Source organism: Drosophila suzukii, chromosome 3, assembly GCF_043229965.1.
Source record: "Drosophila suzukii chromosome 3, CBGP_Dsuzu_IsoJpt1.0, whole genome shotgun sequence".
Taxonomy (NCBI): domain Eukaryota; kingdom Metazoa; phylum Arthropoda; class Insecta; order Diptera; family Drosophilidae; genus Drosophila; species Drosophila suzukii.
In genome coordinates this window covers 60164481-60181723 of record NC_092082.1, presented here as the reverse complement: position 1 = coordinate 60181723, position 17243 = coordinate 60164481, and the positions used below count along the sequence as shown (strand labels likewise).

At 38.0% G+C, this 17243-nt stretch overlaps 1 protein-coding gene across 1 annotated transcript; it reads left to right on the top strand.

The window, feature by feature from the left end:
- Positions 1 to 3216: 3216 nt before the first annotated feature.
- Positions 3217 to 16856, top strand: LOC139352863 (uncharacterized). The gene is made up of 2 exons (XM_070995499.1): positions 3217 to 4279; positions 16669 to 16856. Exons 1-2 carry the CDS (start codon positions 3217 to 3219, stop codon positions 16854 to 16856), a joined length of 1251 nt encoding a protein of 416 aa, XP_070851600.1.
- Positions 16857 to 17243: the final 387 nt, after the last annotated feature.

Here is a 17243-nt window from a genome sequence, read left to right as displayed (position 1 = left end):
TTAACGTGCGATATTGCTATCCCTTTCACCTGCACGTAATGCGAGTATCGTTAACGGAATAAATGTTGCCTTTGCCAACAACCTTGTATAGTTGTATCATTCTCAGATCGGCTAATAGTTTGACTAGCTTTGCGTTGGCTCCCAAATAGCTGGTGGTGATGGAGCCCAGTGATAACCAAATGGAGAGCTCGTCGGAGTTCGTAATACTGGTGGTTCTGCTAAAAAAAACACTGCACAAATTCTTATCTTTGCGTGGACACGACCGGAAGGATCTCTATGTAGGGAGCGAAGTCCTACTCGTTTTGTTTCTTCTTCCAATGGTCTTCTCGAGATGCCCTGTCGTGGTATTGCTTTCTTTGGGTCAAGTCCCACAATAATGGGCAACAGCTTGGATTAGGCATCCGTTTTTATCTGCACTGACCTCCTGCAGGCGTTTTTGGGGTTTTCCTTCCATTTTTAAATTGTTGTTTCCTCACAGCTTCTGCACAAACACGCAGAAAGTCCTCCATAAGAAATACACACACGTGTAGGAAAGAAACGGAAAAAAAATCGCTAGAACTCGCTGCAGCTGAAAATGGGACTGCACTCACACAGTGTTGTTACTCAGTATTTATACCCGTTACTTGCAGAGTAAATGGAAGTCGGAAAGTAAATAGCAGGTAGAAGGAAGCGTTTCCGACCCCATAAAGAATATATGTACATACATATATTCTTGATCGCCGATCATATATAGAACGCTATAGTCGAGTACCCCGACTATCAGATACCCGTTACTCAGCTAATGGGACCAAAGGGTAATGGAGATATGCAAGCAGCACAGCAAGATTGAAATGCGCCCCATACCCGTGAACTCAATATATGGTTATGTGGGCGGTAGACAGATTTAAACGTTATGCGCGTTAGAGTGGGTGTGGCATACTATTTTTTGGATCAATCAATAGGTATTGACAAGACCAATACACTTCAGTTAAAATTTTGTATCTACCATGAAAATTGTGGGCGCCAAAGGTTTGCTCAGTTTGTGGGCGTTAGAGTGGGCGTGGCAAACTTTTTTTTTGATCAATCGATAGGTATTGTCAAGACCAATACATTTCAGTTAAAATTTTTTATCTAGCATAAAAATTGTGGGCGCCACAGGCCTGGTCGGTTTGAGGGCGTTTTAGTGGGCGTGGCATATTGGCGTAACAAACTTGCGCTGCGTACAAGGCTACGGAATCTAAATCTGAGATCCCATTTCTCTACCTTTGATAGTTTCCGAGATATCCGCGTTCATATTAACGATTTTTTGAAGTTTGTAGGCGTTTTGTGGGCTTTAAAGTGGGCGTGGCAATCGATAGGTATTGATGAGGACAATACATTTCGGTTAAAATTTGTATTCTAGCATCAAAACTGTGAGAGCAACAGTTTTGGGCGGCTTGTGGGCGTTGGAGTCGGCGTGGCATATTTCTGAAACAAACTTGCGCTGCGCAGGAATCTCAGGAATCTGCACGACGAATCTAGTATACCCTTTTACTCTACGAGTAACGGGTATAATTATTAAAAGAATGATAATTCCAAGTAATATATGTGAAAAATCAAAACAACATTTTTTATCTATTACTACTATGGAGCTAAGGGTTACAGTTGTCCTATACGGCTCTTTCCGGGTAATACACTACTAGCAATAGAAACAAGACTTTTGGGAAGGTTTTGTTCCGATAGCTTTAAAACGGAGTGACTAGTTTGATACTGATCAAGAATATATATAGTTTTGGTGTTGGAAACGTCTCCTTCACTGCGTAGCAAAATTCTGACTGAAATCATTATACTTTCTGCAAGGGTATAAAAATAGTTCCAAGTCGCAGAACAAAAACCACTCAAACAACTAAAAATCACTTAAACTCTTTTGTAGTGCCTTTATTCATCATCGTTTTTCGGTGTGCTCGGCCATTATGCAACAGAGAAAATTATCTATGGACGTCATATTTTAAATAAAGACGTAACTAACTCTTTTAGTTTTGACTGGATCGCACTTAATTTTCTTTTACTGGGGTTTGAGGGATTTAGCAAATTTCGTTTTAAAGCCTCTTTTACTGGGTAGATATTATTTTTTATGAAGTTCTCCACATGGTTTTTCTAAGTATTTTCCATACACACACATGCGAAAAATTGGTATTCTGCCGGGCAGTGAGATCACTGGTGCGCTCCAAAGATTTATCACAAGGGCGGCCGTTTCTGCTCCAATTCTTCTCAACATTTTCTCCTTCGTATGCACATTGAGGTAAAAAAAATTCCCTGCAGCGATTAAACGTCCAACTCTCTTTTTCCTTTGGCTTACGGCTTAGATCCCGAAACTCTAGGTAATTAACTAATTAATCTCAAATACCCCTCGACTTCTTCACTCACCCAATCGGGCTTAGCACTGAGCTAAGATTTGTGACTACAAGCCGAGCTTTTACTTCCGTTTTTTTTCCGTTACTGGGATCAGATTTTATTATATATTATTATAGTATAGTATAGTATTATACGATCTACTAAATATATTCACTTTCGCCTTCCATAGTTTTGACATATTTTTTTTTTTTTATATATAATCTTATACTATTGGAAATATCTTTTTTTGTATTTTTAAATTTAATAATTATAACTGCAAGGGTATACAAAACTTCGGCTTGTCTAAGTTAACTTCCTTTCTTGTTTTTTGTCAAATAAGTAATTCCAAATAATTAAATTAAAGAAAAACTAAAACCGACTAAATTGGCCATTCAGATTGATGTGCTCATTCTATCTGCAAGCTACAATTCAGGATCAACAAAGTCGTTTGCTACTATAACCAAAAGGCTTAAACACAGTAAATCAGACGTTTTAATAATTTTGATGAATCTCCCGAATGAAATAAGAAAACAAGAATGAACGCTATAGTCGAGTACCTCGACTATCAGATACCCGTTACTCAGTTATAGGGACAAAAGGAAATTGGAGATATGCAAGCAACAAAGCGAGATTAAAATGCGCCACCTCAGTACCAGTCCAAACCTCATCGAGTAAAGACGTGCTATCAGCAGAACTCCGCGAGTACCAGCAGTTACAAATACAAAATTCAAACAATTTTTGTAAACACAAACAAGTGCTCAAAGAAAATTTCGAAAAAAAACCCAATAACAAAAATCACATCGCAACCGTTACAAACGCGCACAAGTGCCTTGTGCAGCGGGCGGCAGCCCAGGCACAACAACAATGCATCGTCCACCGGACTTAGACTTCCCCCCCCTGTCTACAAGAACAGCACTATTCGAACCGAAATTTCTCACGATCACCAGAACGGACAATGAGACATTTGAAAAAGTATCACCATTCGTGATTAAAAAGGTCATTGACTTCACCTGCGGTGGCGAAGTGGAGTCTTGTAACAAGAATAGAAACGGAACCTTATTAATTAAAACCAAAGGCGCAAACCAGGCATATAGACTACTAAAGCTAACGCAATTCCACAACTTCACTGTTTCCGTAACCGAGCATGAAACTCTAAATTTCTCAAAAGGAGTCATCTACTCTAATGAACTTCGCAACATAGATGAATTGGATATACTAAACGAGCTTAAGTCGCAAAAGGTAACCAACATTGAAAAAATACGTATCATGAAGAACAATATTCTACAAGAATCAGGACTCATAACCGTCACTTTTGGATCAACAACTCTACCCGAAACCTTGATGATAGGATACGAGAGAGTTAGAGTTCGACCACATATTCCACGCCCACTGAAATGCCGTAACTGCCTGAAGTTTGGACACCCGACCAAATTCTGCAGAAGCCCCAAAACCTGCTCCAACTGTTCCGCAGAAGCACACACCACAGAGGACACCGAATGCGACAAACCTAAGTTTTGCATAAACTGCAAGTATGACATAAACAACCAATTCAATCACAGCCCACTAGATAAAACATGCCCCGCCTTTATAAAACAAAAAGAAATAACAACAATAAAAACCCTACAAAAAGTTGACCACAAAACCGCCACAAGAATATATAATATGCGCCACATCCATCAATCTACTCCGTACTCCAAGATAACGTCCACCAATCAACCTACGACCACTGTAAACGAAGCCCAAAAGACTACCAGCACCCAAGCACCTACCAGCACAAGCACCAACCGTCAGTTAAGGTCATACACCGACATCATGGATCACCAACCCACCACTTCGTCCAAACGCACCGTCATTGAAGAAATGGAGACTGAGATTTCATCAGATTCCACTACGACCATCCCAAAGAAGAAGATGACTGAATCCGACCGTAAGCTTAGAAGCCAAAATAATAATAAGACAAACCTAACATCAAAACCTTCTCTCAAAGCCAAAGATAAATCAGACAAATCAAAGCCTATAAATACTACCAAATTAGCCAACGAATTAAGTAGACTAGCCAATCACAACAGCTCTGAGGAAGAACTTTAAGTAGATATTTAAAAAAAAAAAAAAACTATTTAAATAATCACAATGGTATTAATCCTGCAATGGAACTGTAACGGTTACATAAACAATTACGACCAACTACAATTATTACTTAAATGTTATAACCCAAAAGCCATCTGCCTGCAAGAAACCCATTTACATTCCCTTAATAACATTCCCATCCCTATCAACTTCACGTTCATACATAAAAACACATCAAACAACTCCCACGGTGGAGTAGGAATTCTAATCCACAACTCAATTCAAAACGAACAAGTTAATCTTAACAACGATTTCGAATCTGTAGGAGTTATTATTCACTCCAAACAAAAGCTTCGACTCATATCCACTTACATTGCCCCAAACAAGAATTTTGAACTACGAAATTTAGAAAATATGTATGGTAATCCCAATGAAAATACCATCATAGCAGGTGACTTCAACAGCTGGCACCAAAGCTGGGGATCGCCTAACAATAATAGAAAGGGATGTACGATTTTTAAATACATTTCACAATCTAACCTAATTACCCTAAACGATGGCTCCCCAACCCATTTCTCAACTCACCATACAATGACACATGTGGACCTAACAATAATTACCCCGAACCTCGCCACTCAGACCAAATGGAAAACCGATCATGAACTCTTCGGTAGTGATCATTTTCCCATCCATATTAATCTTTTTGATAATGAAAATTCCAGTAAAAGCTATAAGATCCCCAGATACAAACTTGAAACCGCAAACTGGCCCCTCTTCACATCACTCACAGATATTTTTCACAACAAAAGGCCACCAAGCAGCCAAATAAATCAAGAAGCCGCCAACATTATAAAAATAACCCATCAAAGCGCAAGTACAGCAATCCCGCAATCAAACCCAACATTTAATAAAAAGAAAACCGTCCCTTGGTGGAACACATCCCTCGAACAACTTAGAACCAATAAAAACCAATCATGGTACTTGCTAAGAAGAAGTATATCTCTCGAAAACATCATACAGTTCAAGAAAAACAAGGCTTTGTTTAGAAGAGAACTGAAACAAGCAAAACGCAGTTCTCTGCAAAAGTTTACTGCAGAAATAAACCCCAATTCAAGTCCCTCAAAAATCTGGGCAAACATCAATACATTCTGCGGAAGAAAAACCAGAAATGATATACACTGCTTAACATCCCCCTCAGATCCATCTATAAACATTATAAATTCAGAATCCATAGCCCAAGTCCTCGTCACTCACTGGTCAGAATCGTCTTCGGACTCTAAATTTACCGATTTATTCCAAACTAATAAGAACAGAGTCTACTCAATGAATCTATCCCACAATCCATCACCGGAAGCAATTTCAATAGAATCTAAAATCACATTGATTGAGTTCAAAGCAGCTCTAAACAGCCTCAATGGAAAGACACCCGGTCTTGATCGCATTTCATACCCAATGATTAAAAACTTCAGTCAGCCATTAACAAGCCGGTTAATAAATTTATACAACAAAATCCTAGACAGCCACATCCCTCAGCAATTTAAAAACAGTATTGTAATACCGATCCATAAACCCAATACTCCCAAAACATCTGTAACCTCGTATCGTCCCATATCGCTCAACCCTTGTCTTTCGAAGGTGCTAGACAAAATCATAGCAAACCGACTCTGGTGGCTTGCAATAAACTGCAAACTCCTCGATAGTCGACAGCTCGGTTTTCGAAAGGGCATGTCCGTATCTGAATGCCTAACTCTGTTAGACTACCAGACTACCGCAGCCCTATCAACCAGAAGCCACATTTCAATTATTAGTCTCGACTTCGAAAAAGCTTACGACAAAATAGGAATTCACGCAATAATAGACGAGTTACAGAGATGGAGAATCGGACCAAAATTGTTGAATTACGTAAAAAACTTCCTAACCAATCGCAAGATAAAAGTCAAAGTAAGAAACACTTTTTCTGAAGACAGACCACTGTACAATGGGATCCCTCAAGGTTCACCACTGTCCGTAATTCTCTTTTTAATATCGTACAACAAACTATGCCGCACCATTGAAGTCCATAGGGGATTCAAATTCTTTTCCTATGCAGACGACTTCACTATACTGAAGAAAATTCATAAAAATGTAAACACAATGTCTATAAACAGCCTATTCACAGACATTTTAAGCTGGTGTGACTACTCAGGAGCGAAACTCTCTGTGCAAAAATGCAAACATCTGCATATCTGCCGGAAACATAGGTGTAATTTTACAATCACATCACAAGCATACCCTCTTAACCAAGCTAATTCCCTCAAAATCCTTGGCCTTACCATATCAAGTAGATACAGGTGGAAAGATCACATAGACACTCTGGCAGTAGAACTATCAAAAAGACTCAACATAATTAAATGGTTAGGCAATCGTAGATACAACTGCGACACCAGATCTTTAATAAATACAATAAACGCTCTTGTTATGTCCAAGATCGACTACTGTCTCCCATTTTATGGGAATTGCCCTCTCTCTTGTCTAAGAAAACTCAAAACTATCTACCATGCAGCTTTAAGACTTGCTTTTGGAGCACCACGCACAACTCCAATCAACAACCTTCTGATTGAATCCGATATTACACCTATCGAGTTTAGAATTGAGCTGACCACTGCGCGGATTTGTAAGGTTTTCACCTTCGCCAAAAATACGCCACTTCAAACCGTCCTCCAAAAGATAAAGAACGCCAAAAGAACACCCAGAATACCTTCAATCCTACATAAAGCGTTAAAATTCGTTCTCGAAAATGGAATAAACTGCACTTCAGTTAAATTAAGGAAACAGAAACATCCACCATGGTCCTTCTCAGAAGATAAAATAGACTTAACACTACATTACACAACTAAATCGAACACTCCTACAACTGTTTTCCAAACAAAATTCCTCTCCCTTAAAGATCTCTACAATAACTACGCATTCATATACACAGATGGCTCCAAATCTGGGCACGGAGTATCTTATAGCATCACTACGGACACACGCATCATTAAAACAGCACTCCTACCAGCACACAGCTCTATCTTCACCGCAGAAGTGGCAGCTATTTATGCAGCGTGTGATTACGCTGTATCACAAAAGAAGAGATTCGTCATTTGCTCGGACTCACTATCGTCACTGCAATCAATAGCCAACATAAGCAACCAATCCTTCTACACCGCTCGAATCAGAGATATTCTCAACAGCCATCAGTCGTACATAAAATTATTGTGGATCCCAGGACACACAAACATAACTGGAAACGACACAGCTGACGCAGCTGCCAAGGAAGCTCACTTATTTCCACACCTCTACGAAAACAATTACAACTACAAGGACACACAACTATTTATCAAACAGAAATTCAAAAAACAATTCGCATCTCTATGGGAAAACACTTCAGACCACTATAAACTTATAAACCCCAACAAACTATCTCTAAAAAATTACAACATTAAAGCAAACGATATTAATCGCCAAGACTTGATTAAGTTTTCAAGACTAAGGCTGGGACACTCCAAGCTCACGCACGAACACATAATAAACAAACAAGGAAGAACGCTATAGTCGAGTACCTCGACTATCAGATACCCGTTACTCAGCTATATGGAGATATGCAAGCAGCAAAGCGAGATTAAAATGCGCCACCTACCGGCGGTATACAGATTTAAGCGTTATGGGCGTTAGAGTGGGCGTGGCAAATTTTTTTTTGGATCAATCGATAGGTATCGACGAGACCAATACATTTCAGTTAAAATTTTTTATCTAGCATGAAAATTGTGGGCGTCACAGGTTTTCGCGGTTTGTGGGCGTTAAAGTGGGCGTGGCAAACTTTTTTTTGGGTCAATCGATAGGTATTGATGAGAACAATACACTTCAGTTAAAATTTTTATTCTAGCATCAAAACTGTAGGAGCCACAGTTTTGGGCGGTTTGTGGGCGTTAGAGTGGGCGTGGCACTGTGCCGAAACAAACTTGCGCTGCGTAAGAAGCTCAGGAATCTTTACGCCAAATCTCAATAGCTTAGCTCCCATAGTTTCCGAGATCTCAGCGTTCATCCGGACGGACAGACAGACGGACAGACGGACAGACGGACAGACGGACAGACGGACATGGCTAGATTGACTCGGCTAGTGATCCTGATCAAGAATATATATACTTTGTGGGGTCGGAAACGCTTCCTTCTGCCTGTTACATACTTTCCGACGAATCTAGTATACCCTTTTACTCTACGAGTAACGGGTATAACAAGCAGCACCGCAATGTGAGCGCTGCAACACATCGATCACAATCAAACACATTCTTCTAGAATGTCCTCTCTTTCTATCGGAAAGAAACAAGTTCCTACCCTCAAATCCATCTGAACTCCTTACCCCCAACACCCTAAATATCAAAGCTTCCATGAATTTTCTAAAGGCAATTAAATTATACCATGCAATTTAAAACCTAGACATAGTCTAAATGTAAAAATGTAAATTGTAATATATCAAACGTAGCTTAAGGCCACAGTAGCTATAGCTACAAAAGCATAGGCTATAGGCAATTTCAATTGCCTTTTAGCCTGAGAATAAATAAATAAATAAATAAATAAATAAAATGCGCCACCTACAGGCGGTAGACAGATTTAAGCGTTATGGGCGTTAGAGTGGGCGTGGCAAATTTTTTTTTGTGTCAATCAATAGGTATTGACAAGACTAATACATTTCAGCTAAAATTGTTTTCTAGCATGCAAATTGTGGCGCCACAGGCTTGGGCGGTTTGTGGACATTAGAGTGGGCGTGCCAGTGTAACAAGCTCGGCCTTAGTACGAAGCTAATCTACATCTGAAATCACAACTCTAGCTTTTATAGTTTCCGACGTATTAGCGTTCATACGGACGATTTGTTTTAGGTCAATCAATAGGTAATAACGAGAGTAATACATTGAGCTAAAATTATGATTAGCTTTTTATACCCGTTACTCGTAGAGTAAAATGGTATACTAGATTCGACGGAAAGTTTGTAACAGGTAGAAGGAAGCGTTTCCGACCCCATAAAGTACATATATGTATATATTCTTGATCAGGATCACTAGCCGAGTCAATCTAGCCATTTCCGTTACTCGTTGTTCAATCGCCTTCTATGTTGCGCAAATCAATCGTCTTTGCATCGGTTTCAGTTTCACTTCTTTTTCGTCGTAGCAAAAGAATTTCGCAATTTCTTCATACTTGCAACCCTGCCATCTCATTCTTACACACGCTGTTTTCTGTTTGAAAATTCTTCTGTTTGTCTCACTTGCCCGAATTTTAATGTTTTAAGGTATTGTTACTTTACCGCACAGCACAAAGTTATTTACACTTTTAAGCACACATCTCAGTTTAGTGACTAAATAATCCCGGTTTAGCCCCTACAATTGTGTCCCCTGGATTTCGTTTAATGACAATGACGATGACGTCTTGATATTAGCATTACAATGGTTTTATAGTATGACTTGCGGCTTTCTTAATTTATAAGCTCACAAAATTATGGCAAGTTGCTTCTGTAGCGAACGAGATCCTGACACTTGAAACCGACAGACTTTCCGGTTAATTTTTACTCGGTCAGTTTTTTGTGTTCTCGGCTCTTTTAGAAACCACATCAACTCCGTTTTCCTCTTTCCTTTTGTTCTTCTGGTTTTCTGACTGGGCACATGTAATGCCGGTTGCTGCTGTTGGATCTAAAAAGAATTTGTTTGCAAAACTTGCAGTTGCCTTGAAGCACCCGAATTTGGCAGTAAAATTGACGTTTCCTCCTTGTGGGAGTCGTTAATTTCTCGACTAAGTTGGCAGTACCAGTGAAGACATTAACTTTGGGATATTGTCCAAAGAGCATGGTACAATATTCCAATTGGAACATGTCGCAAGCTAATATCCTCCATGCCAAGAAGAATGGAGAAAGTCCTGCAAAATAATGGCGGATATACCGGCTATTGGCTGCCAGATACTTAGTTTAATATAAAAAAGACCAAACAGAGAAATATTGATTTATTTTAAACATTTATCTTTGTACACCTATTATTGTGTCCAGCCAAAATTGGAGGATTTAAGGAAATATTTAATTTAGTTGTTTATGAAAGGGTTTGGAAACCTTTGTTACTTTTTGTTTAAAGACAATTAATATAAGTTTTGAAAAAAGTTTGTTTTGTTGAGATTAGAGATGATAAGAATTAGAAATAAAAAGTTAAAAATGAAAAAAACACACCTATTATATAGTCCATGAGTGTAAGCTGCCCAAATGCTGTACAATGCAATAGTAATATAATTTTACACAAAAATATACATTTAAGCCAAATTAACAAAAAAATGTTAAGCCCAAATCTAACTTTAAAATTTACTAATAGTTATATACAAAATTGTATAAAACTATATTTTAAATAATTCTGAAATTTAAATAAATTTATTTTAAGAAAACCTTTTTTTTTCTTAAAAATACACGATGTTAGTTATATTTTTGAGAAAGCAAAAAAAATAATATAATATCACGATGTAAATATTTATTTTTATTCAAAAAATATCGATATTTTGATATATAAATATATTTTTTACATACCGAGCTTCTTTGCAGTGTCTTTTTTTCAGCTAGGTAACCGTGTTGCGATTCCGAGCAGCTTTCTGCGCGCAACGCGGCCTCCTGTCTGCCCACGAGAAAGCGCGGGAAAATGATCACCTACGGCCATTCCCCATTATACGGAAACGGCCCGCTTTATATCCTTCGGGTAACCGAGTCGCACTTCCGAGCCGCTTACTCCGCGTGACGCGGGGCCCCTCTCATTTTCCCAAAAATTCAGGCGGTAACAACCAGTCCGCGATTTCGTCCCTGTATTTCTACAAATTGAACTGTAGAGGACCCTGGCCGGACGGAGTCCTATTCCAACAATAGCTTAGTTATAAAAGTGTTCGATAGAGGGATAGCATCAGGCGCCACATGCTAATGCAAACTGGCGCAACCTAGCATTAATTGCTTAACTTAGCTTATAACTGTTTAATGGAAGGTCACAGTTTTAGTACGGTCAAATGAAGATTTATAAAGATAACAAATTTTCATTTTCATTTTCACTTTTACAAAATCTTTAAACAAGTGACGCCTACCTGGTACAATATTGCGCTGCTTAGTGACCCCCAGAATCTGCATGCAAAATCCAAACTTTTTGCTTCATAGTTTCCGAGATCATACTGATCAAACTGACACATGGCTCGACAGTCGACACGGATATTGATCCTGATCAAGAATACTACTGCGGGCAAAAAGTAACGTTAACTTTTGTGGAAATCACTTTCATACCCCTTAAAAAATCTTTAAAGTATACAGAGAAAACAAGATTTTTTAAAAAAGTCATTCTAAAATAAAAAGTTTAAAAAAAATTTTAGTCATACAAATTATAATACTTTGAATTTTAAAATACTTTGTGAGTACAAATGTTTTTAAAAGTCATACAAATAATTTTGCAATGACTCAGTAAAATGCCACATAATTAAGTTTTCAAGTTTGGTATATTTTGTAAAAATATGCGTTTTGAACTTCAAAGATAAAATTGGAAAATTTTAAACACAGCAAGAGAGAACGCTATAGTCGAGTACCTCGATTATCAGATACCCGTTACTCAGCTAAAGGGACCAAAGGGAAATGGGATATGCAAGCAGTAAAGCAAGATTGAAATGCGCCCCATACCCGTGAACTCAATATATGGTTATGTGGGCGGTAGACAGATTTAAACGTTATGCGCGTTAGAGTGGGTGTGGCATACTATTTTTTGGATCAATCAATAGGTATTGACAAGACCAATACACTTCAGTTAAAATTTTGTATCTACCATGAAAATTGTGGGCGCCAAAGGTTTGCTCAGTTTGTGGGCGTTAGAGTGGGCGTGGCAAAATTTTTTTTTGATCAATCGATAGGTATTAACAAGACAAATACATTTCATTTGGCATGAAAATTGTGGGCGTCACAGGTTTGGGCCGTTTGTGGGCGTTAAAGTGGGCGTGGCAAACTTTTTTAGGGTCAATCGATAGGTATTGATGATAACAATACATTTAAGTTAAAAATTTTATTCTAGCATCCAAACTGTAGGAAATCTAATAAGAATATTTTTCATCAAATTGGTTTTTTTCTTGCTTATTCCAATAAGTATGAAATATTTCGTATACGCAGCTGAAACGAGTTGCACTATTTATCGCTTAATATCTTCCAAACGGTAATTTTTAGGGCAAAAAGTGTTATAGATCAAAAGTTAAGGAATTTCAAGGGCTATATGATTTGAAATTTAAAAAGAAATCGTTCGACTCAATTTCAAGAAAATAGTCAAAAAGTGGTTTTAAAAAATAACTTTTTGTCATAACTCGAAATCTATTATATTCAGACAACTTTACTATATAAAGGGTATTTAGCAAATTAAATTAACTTTCAAGAGATATATAGCACGTTTCTTTAACATTAGTTATAAGCATTTAAAATTTGGCTTTTTTTTGATTTTCCGGGTTTTTTCAAAAGTCGTAGAACAAACGTTTTCTAATTCAAGCTACTTTATACGCCCATAGGGTTTCCAAAACCCTAAAACTAAGATGGGATGGATACAAACCCATAAAGGGACAAACATTTTCATTTTGCTAAGAAGAAGAAAATCTTGTTTTTTGAATTACTTTTGAATTGGACATCGGATTTCAACAAATGAGGTGTCATTCGACGCGTATTCTTAGTAAGAATAAAACTAGCTAAACAGCCGGGGGCTTTTATCCCCACCGTATCCAGCAGCTCCAATATTCTACATTTTTACTTTTACACTTTCACCGCTTTTTCTCCCAAACAAATCTATATTTCGAAAGTCTTGGTATGCAATCTTCTTCTTTCGATTGGTGTATCACTCGTTACGATCGGACCATAATGGCAGATTTTCAATTCTGCGGCTACATCTATATATATATATAGTTGTCTTCGCACGCTCTCTTGCGCGCTTCGCCACTACGTGTACTGCCGTCCACAGTGATATATATCTTATGGGGCGGTAACGCTTCCTTCTGCCTGTTACATATTTTCCGACAAATCTAGTATACCCTTTTACTCTACAAGTAACGGGTATAATAATTGCGACGGTGCAAACTGTGCGTACATATCTCAGGGTACATAACCTAAAAGCCTGCAGCCCGAGAAAGGTACCACTTTTAAATGCCAGACATATTTCTAAGCGAATGAAGTTTTGCCAAGGATCGTGCAAATTGGTCACCCGATCAGTGGAGGAATATTTTAAGGTCAGGTGAGAGCAAGGTGATTATGTTTGGTGGAAAAGGATCCAGATCGTATTTTAAACGTCCTAAGAACTCGGAATTCAAGCCCCAGCACACCACAAGGACCATAAAGCATGTAGGGCGTAGTGTGATGGTATGGGCCTGCTTTTCCTATTACGGAGTAGGCCCGATACATTGAATCAAGGCCATCATGGATCAGCACGTATACTTGGATATCATGGATACCATTATGCTACCTTTCGCAGAGTATGAAATGCCGCTCGTGTGGGTCTTCCAACAAGATAATGACCCAAAACATACCACCAAGAAGGCAAAGAAAAGGTTTGGGGACAACTCGTTGACCGTTATGGAGTGGCCTCAGATGTTATTTCTAATAAAGGATACACCACAAAGTATTAAATGAAGAATATAAACATAGATTTAACAGTTCAATATTGTTATGATCGAGAGGAAGAACAAGTATATATATGTGTTCAATTTAAATTAAAAATCATTTTAGCCACCAGCACTGGTGAATTACGATAGAAAAAGAAGCTCAATTATATATTTCTAAAATGGGACACAGTGAACGAAATGCATCACTTCCTTTCCATCTAGTTCTTCTATTTTCCGTTTACCTTCGCAAAGCTTCGGTAGCGTCATGCAATAGTATTGGTGTTAGCATGCGTCCTGTATATTTTAAAAACCTGTGTTGATAAATACTCCACACATTTTATTATTTTATAGATTTGGTATAGAATAAACTTCAAAAATGTGAAGTGCACTCGCCTAACTTCAAAAATATAACTTAAATAAACTCCCTTAAAAGGCTAAAGAATATTGAATTTAAAAAGCGTGCACACAATGCACATTTGCGCGTTTGCACAGTTACACATAGAGTCTGTAGATAGCGTCTGAGCGTCATGCAAGAAAAAAAAGAGCGAGTAAAATGGAACAACTTTTGCTAAGTTTTGGCATTAGCCGTTTAGATAAATAATTAAAAGGTGAATAAGCGACAATGTTTTAATAAAAAGTTGAGCTATTTATCCGTTCTCCCTTAATTGATGGATATGTGTTTTTAGACGCCGGAATACAGTACCACCACTTGAATCACATTGATGATCGGGACATTGGTGACGATATATCCCATATAGGTGATCGCGTCGATTTCAGACTAAAATTGTTCGGATGGGGAGTATCTAAGGTAGGATTGAAATTTAAAAAAAATGGCCATACATGAGTATGTATGTATACTACGTATTGTTAACGTAGTGCAACTAGCCTGAGGATTCCACAAAAAGTAATTTTTGGAGTAGTGGTAAGTACATGACTCTGCAATTAGTTATAACTATGGTTAATATCTTAATAATTAGACTCTCATTAAATTGCTACACCAAAGCGCATATAAAACAGCAATTCTGAGTTTCTACAAAGAGCACGATTTTCTTACTGATTCTAAGCGAGAAAATCTTGTTCAAATCGTGTTGGAAATCATATTTCTTAACAGTAAGAGCCTCGGTCCAAGTGATTTCAGTGTTATTTTTCATAGAATTCTAAAAGTATTTCCAACCGAAAAGACCTTTCTGTAAGTTAAATAATCCTTTTTTGTATATATTTTTAAATATAATTGTTATCCCAACAGGACTATTATTATATACCACGTCGTGGAAAAAACCCCTTAGCGGAAAACTGTATACAAAATACACAAACACCAAACATAGGATGAAAAATTCGACAAAAGACAATTACCTCAAAACGTTAATAACGTCGAAATTACAGAGGTTCTAGATGTTTCGGAAAACTTGCTAGGCCTTAAATTGGGATATATGGTGTCGTTTATACAAACTTAGACAATCGCATCTAAAAACTCTGAGCAATTTCGATTTCCTTGTTGAATGGCCACTTTTAAAGGACGCACGTGCCCCAGACTCAGTAAATATTGCATAAATATAAGTGTCAAAACAAAAAAAAAAGTAAAACGCTCCATACATATTTAAAATGCTAATTCTCTCTGTGTACTGAAAATCAAGAGAGAGGGCTACAGTCGACTATTATATACCCTTTAATCAGGTAATTTTTTTTTACTAATAGTCACTTTAAATAATTGCTGGCATGCCGATAGATACTAAAAGTTAACATAAAATAAAATGTACAATTAAATAATCTTTGAAAATGTGGCACTCGGCTGCAACAAACTTGCTCTGCGCATGAACCCAGAGATCTTTCATGCGAAATCCAAACTTTCTAGCTTTTGTACCTTCCGAGATCTTAAGGATGAACAGACCGAAAGACGGATATGGCTAGATCGACTCGCCTCAAGACTATATGTACTTTATAGGTTCGGAAACGATTCCTTCTACCTGTTACATACGTTCCAACGAATACAATCATGCAAAAATACCTCTCAACGATGTGAGAACAAAAGGACGGTCTCACCTTCAGCGTACAAAAGTTTTGATGTCAAGTTTTGTGGCGAAAAGTGATTTTAAATTCGTCTAAATAAGTACACTTTCAAAAAAGTATTTATTTATTGCGCTGCAATAAAAAAAGGACCGTGTGACTAAAAGATTTAATATTTTTATACATATGACGACTTCTGGTTATGGTATTGAGGTATATTAATTTACAATCTAACAATTAATTGACTTTTTAAAAACTTTTGATTTCGAACAAAAGCATACAAAAACTGATTTAATGAATTCAAAAGTGACCGACGCTCGCTTGAAGACGACAGTCGGGAAGGTGATGCAAAAACAGTTGTGCCAGAGAACATTGATCCAGTGCGTGAACTGATAATGCAAGATCGTCATGTGACATACATTGAGATAGCGGCATCCTTGCGTATTTATTCCACCAGCATACATTCGTTATTGCATGAGCACCTGGCCGTCATCCAACGAAACTTGTTTGTGGAAGAAGTTCTTCTTCTTGTCTTCGGAGAATTTCGAAAAACGATCAAGAGAAGACGGGTCACTGTGCACCATGACAATGCAAGCTCTCACACATTAGCTCAATGCAGCTCCTTTTTGACCGGCCAAAACGACGAATTGATGGGTCATCCGCCGTACAGCACTGTCTTGGCACCCAATGACTTCCCGCACATCAGGACAAGAATGCGTAGTCAACGATTTTCGACGCCAGAAGATGCTGTTGAAGCGTTCAAAAACCGTGTCTTGGAGGTGTATCAATCGGAGTAAATAATGTGCTCGACAATTGGTTTGAGCGCATCCCAATGTGTATAAATCTTTCTGGAGAATTCTTTAAAAAACAATAAAACCATTGACCATTGACCATGAGATAAATATTCCCCTTTTCATTATTAGGCCAGAAATATACATATATAGCAACCCGCTAACCAGTTGGAAACTAAAATCACCATGAAGAGTATTTTCGTGTCCACTCCTTTTGTTATCTCTGGTACTCTTTATCCTATTGGAATGCGTTCCCCAACCGACGACAAGGTACGCACACTCTCCCGGTGCGCTTCGCCACCACGTGTACTGCCGTCAGCGGTGACATAATGTTGAGGGTTTCTCTTTTCCTTCTAAAATGTAATTAAGCAGATAGCTTGAACCAATTTTTAA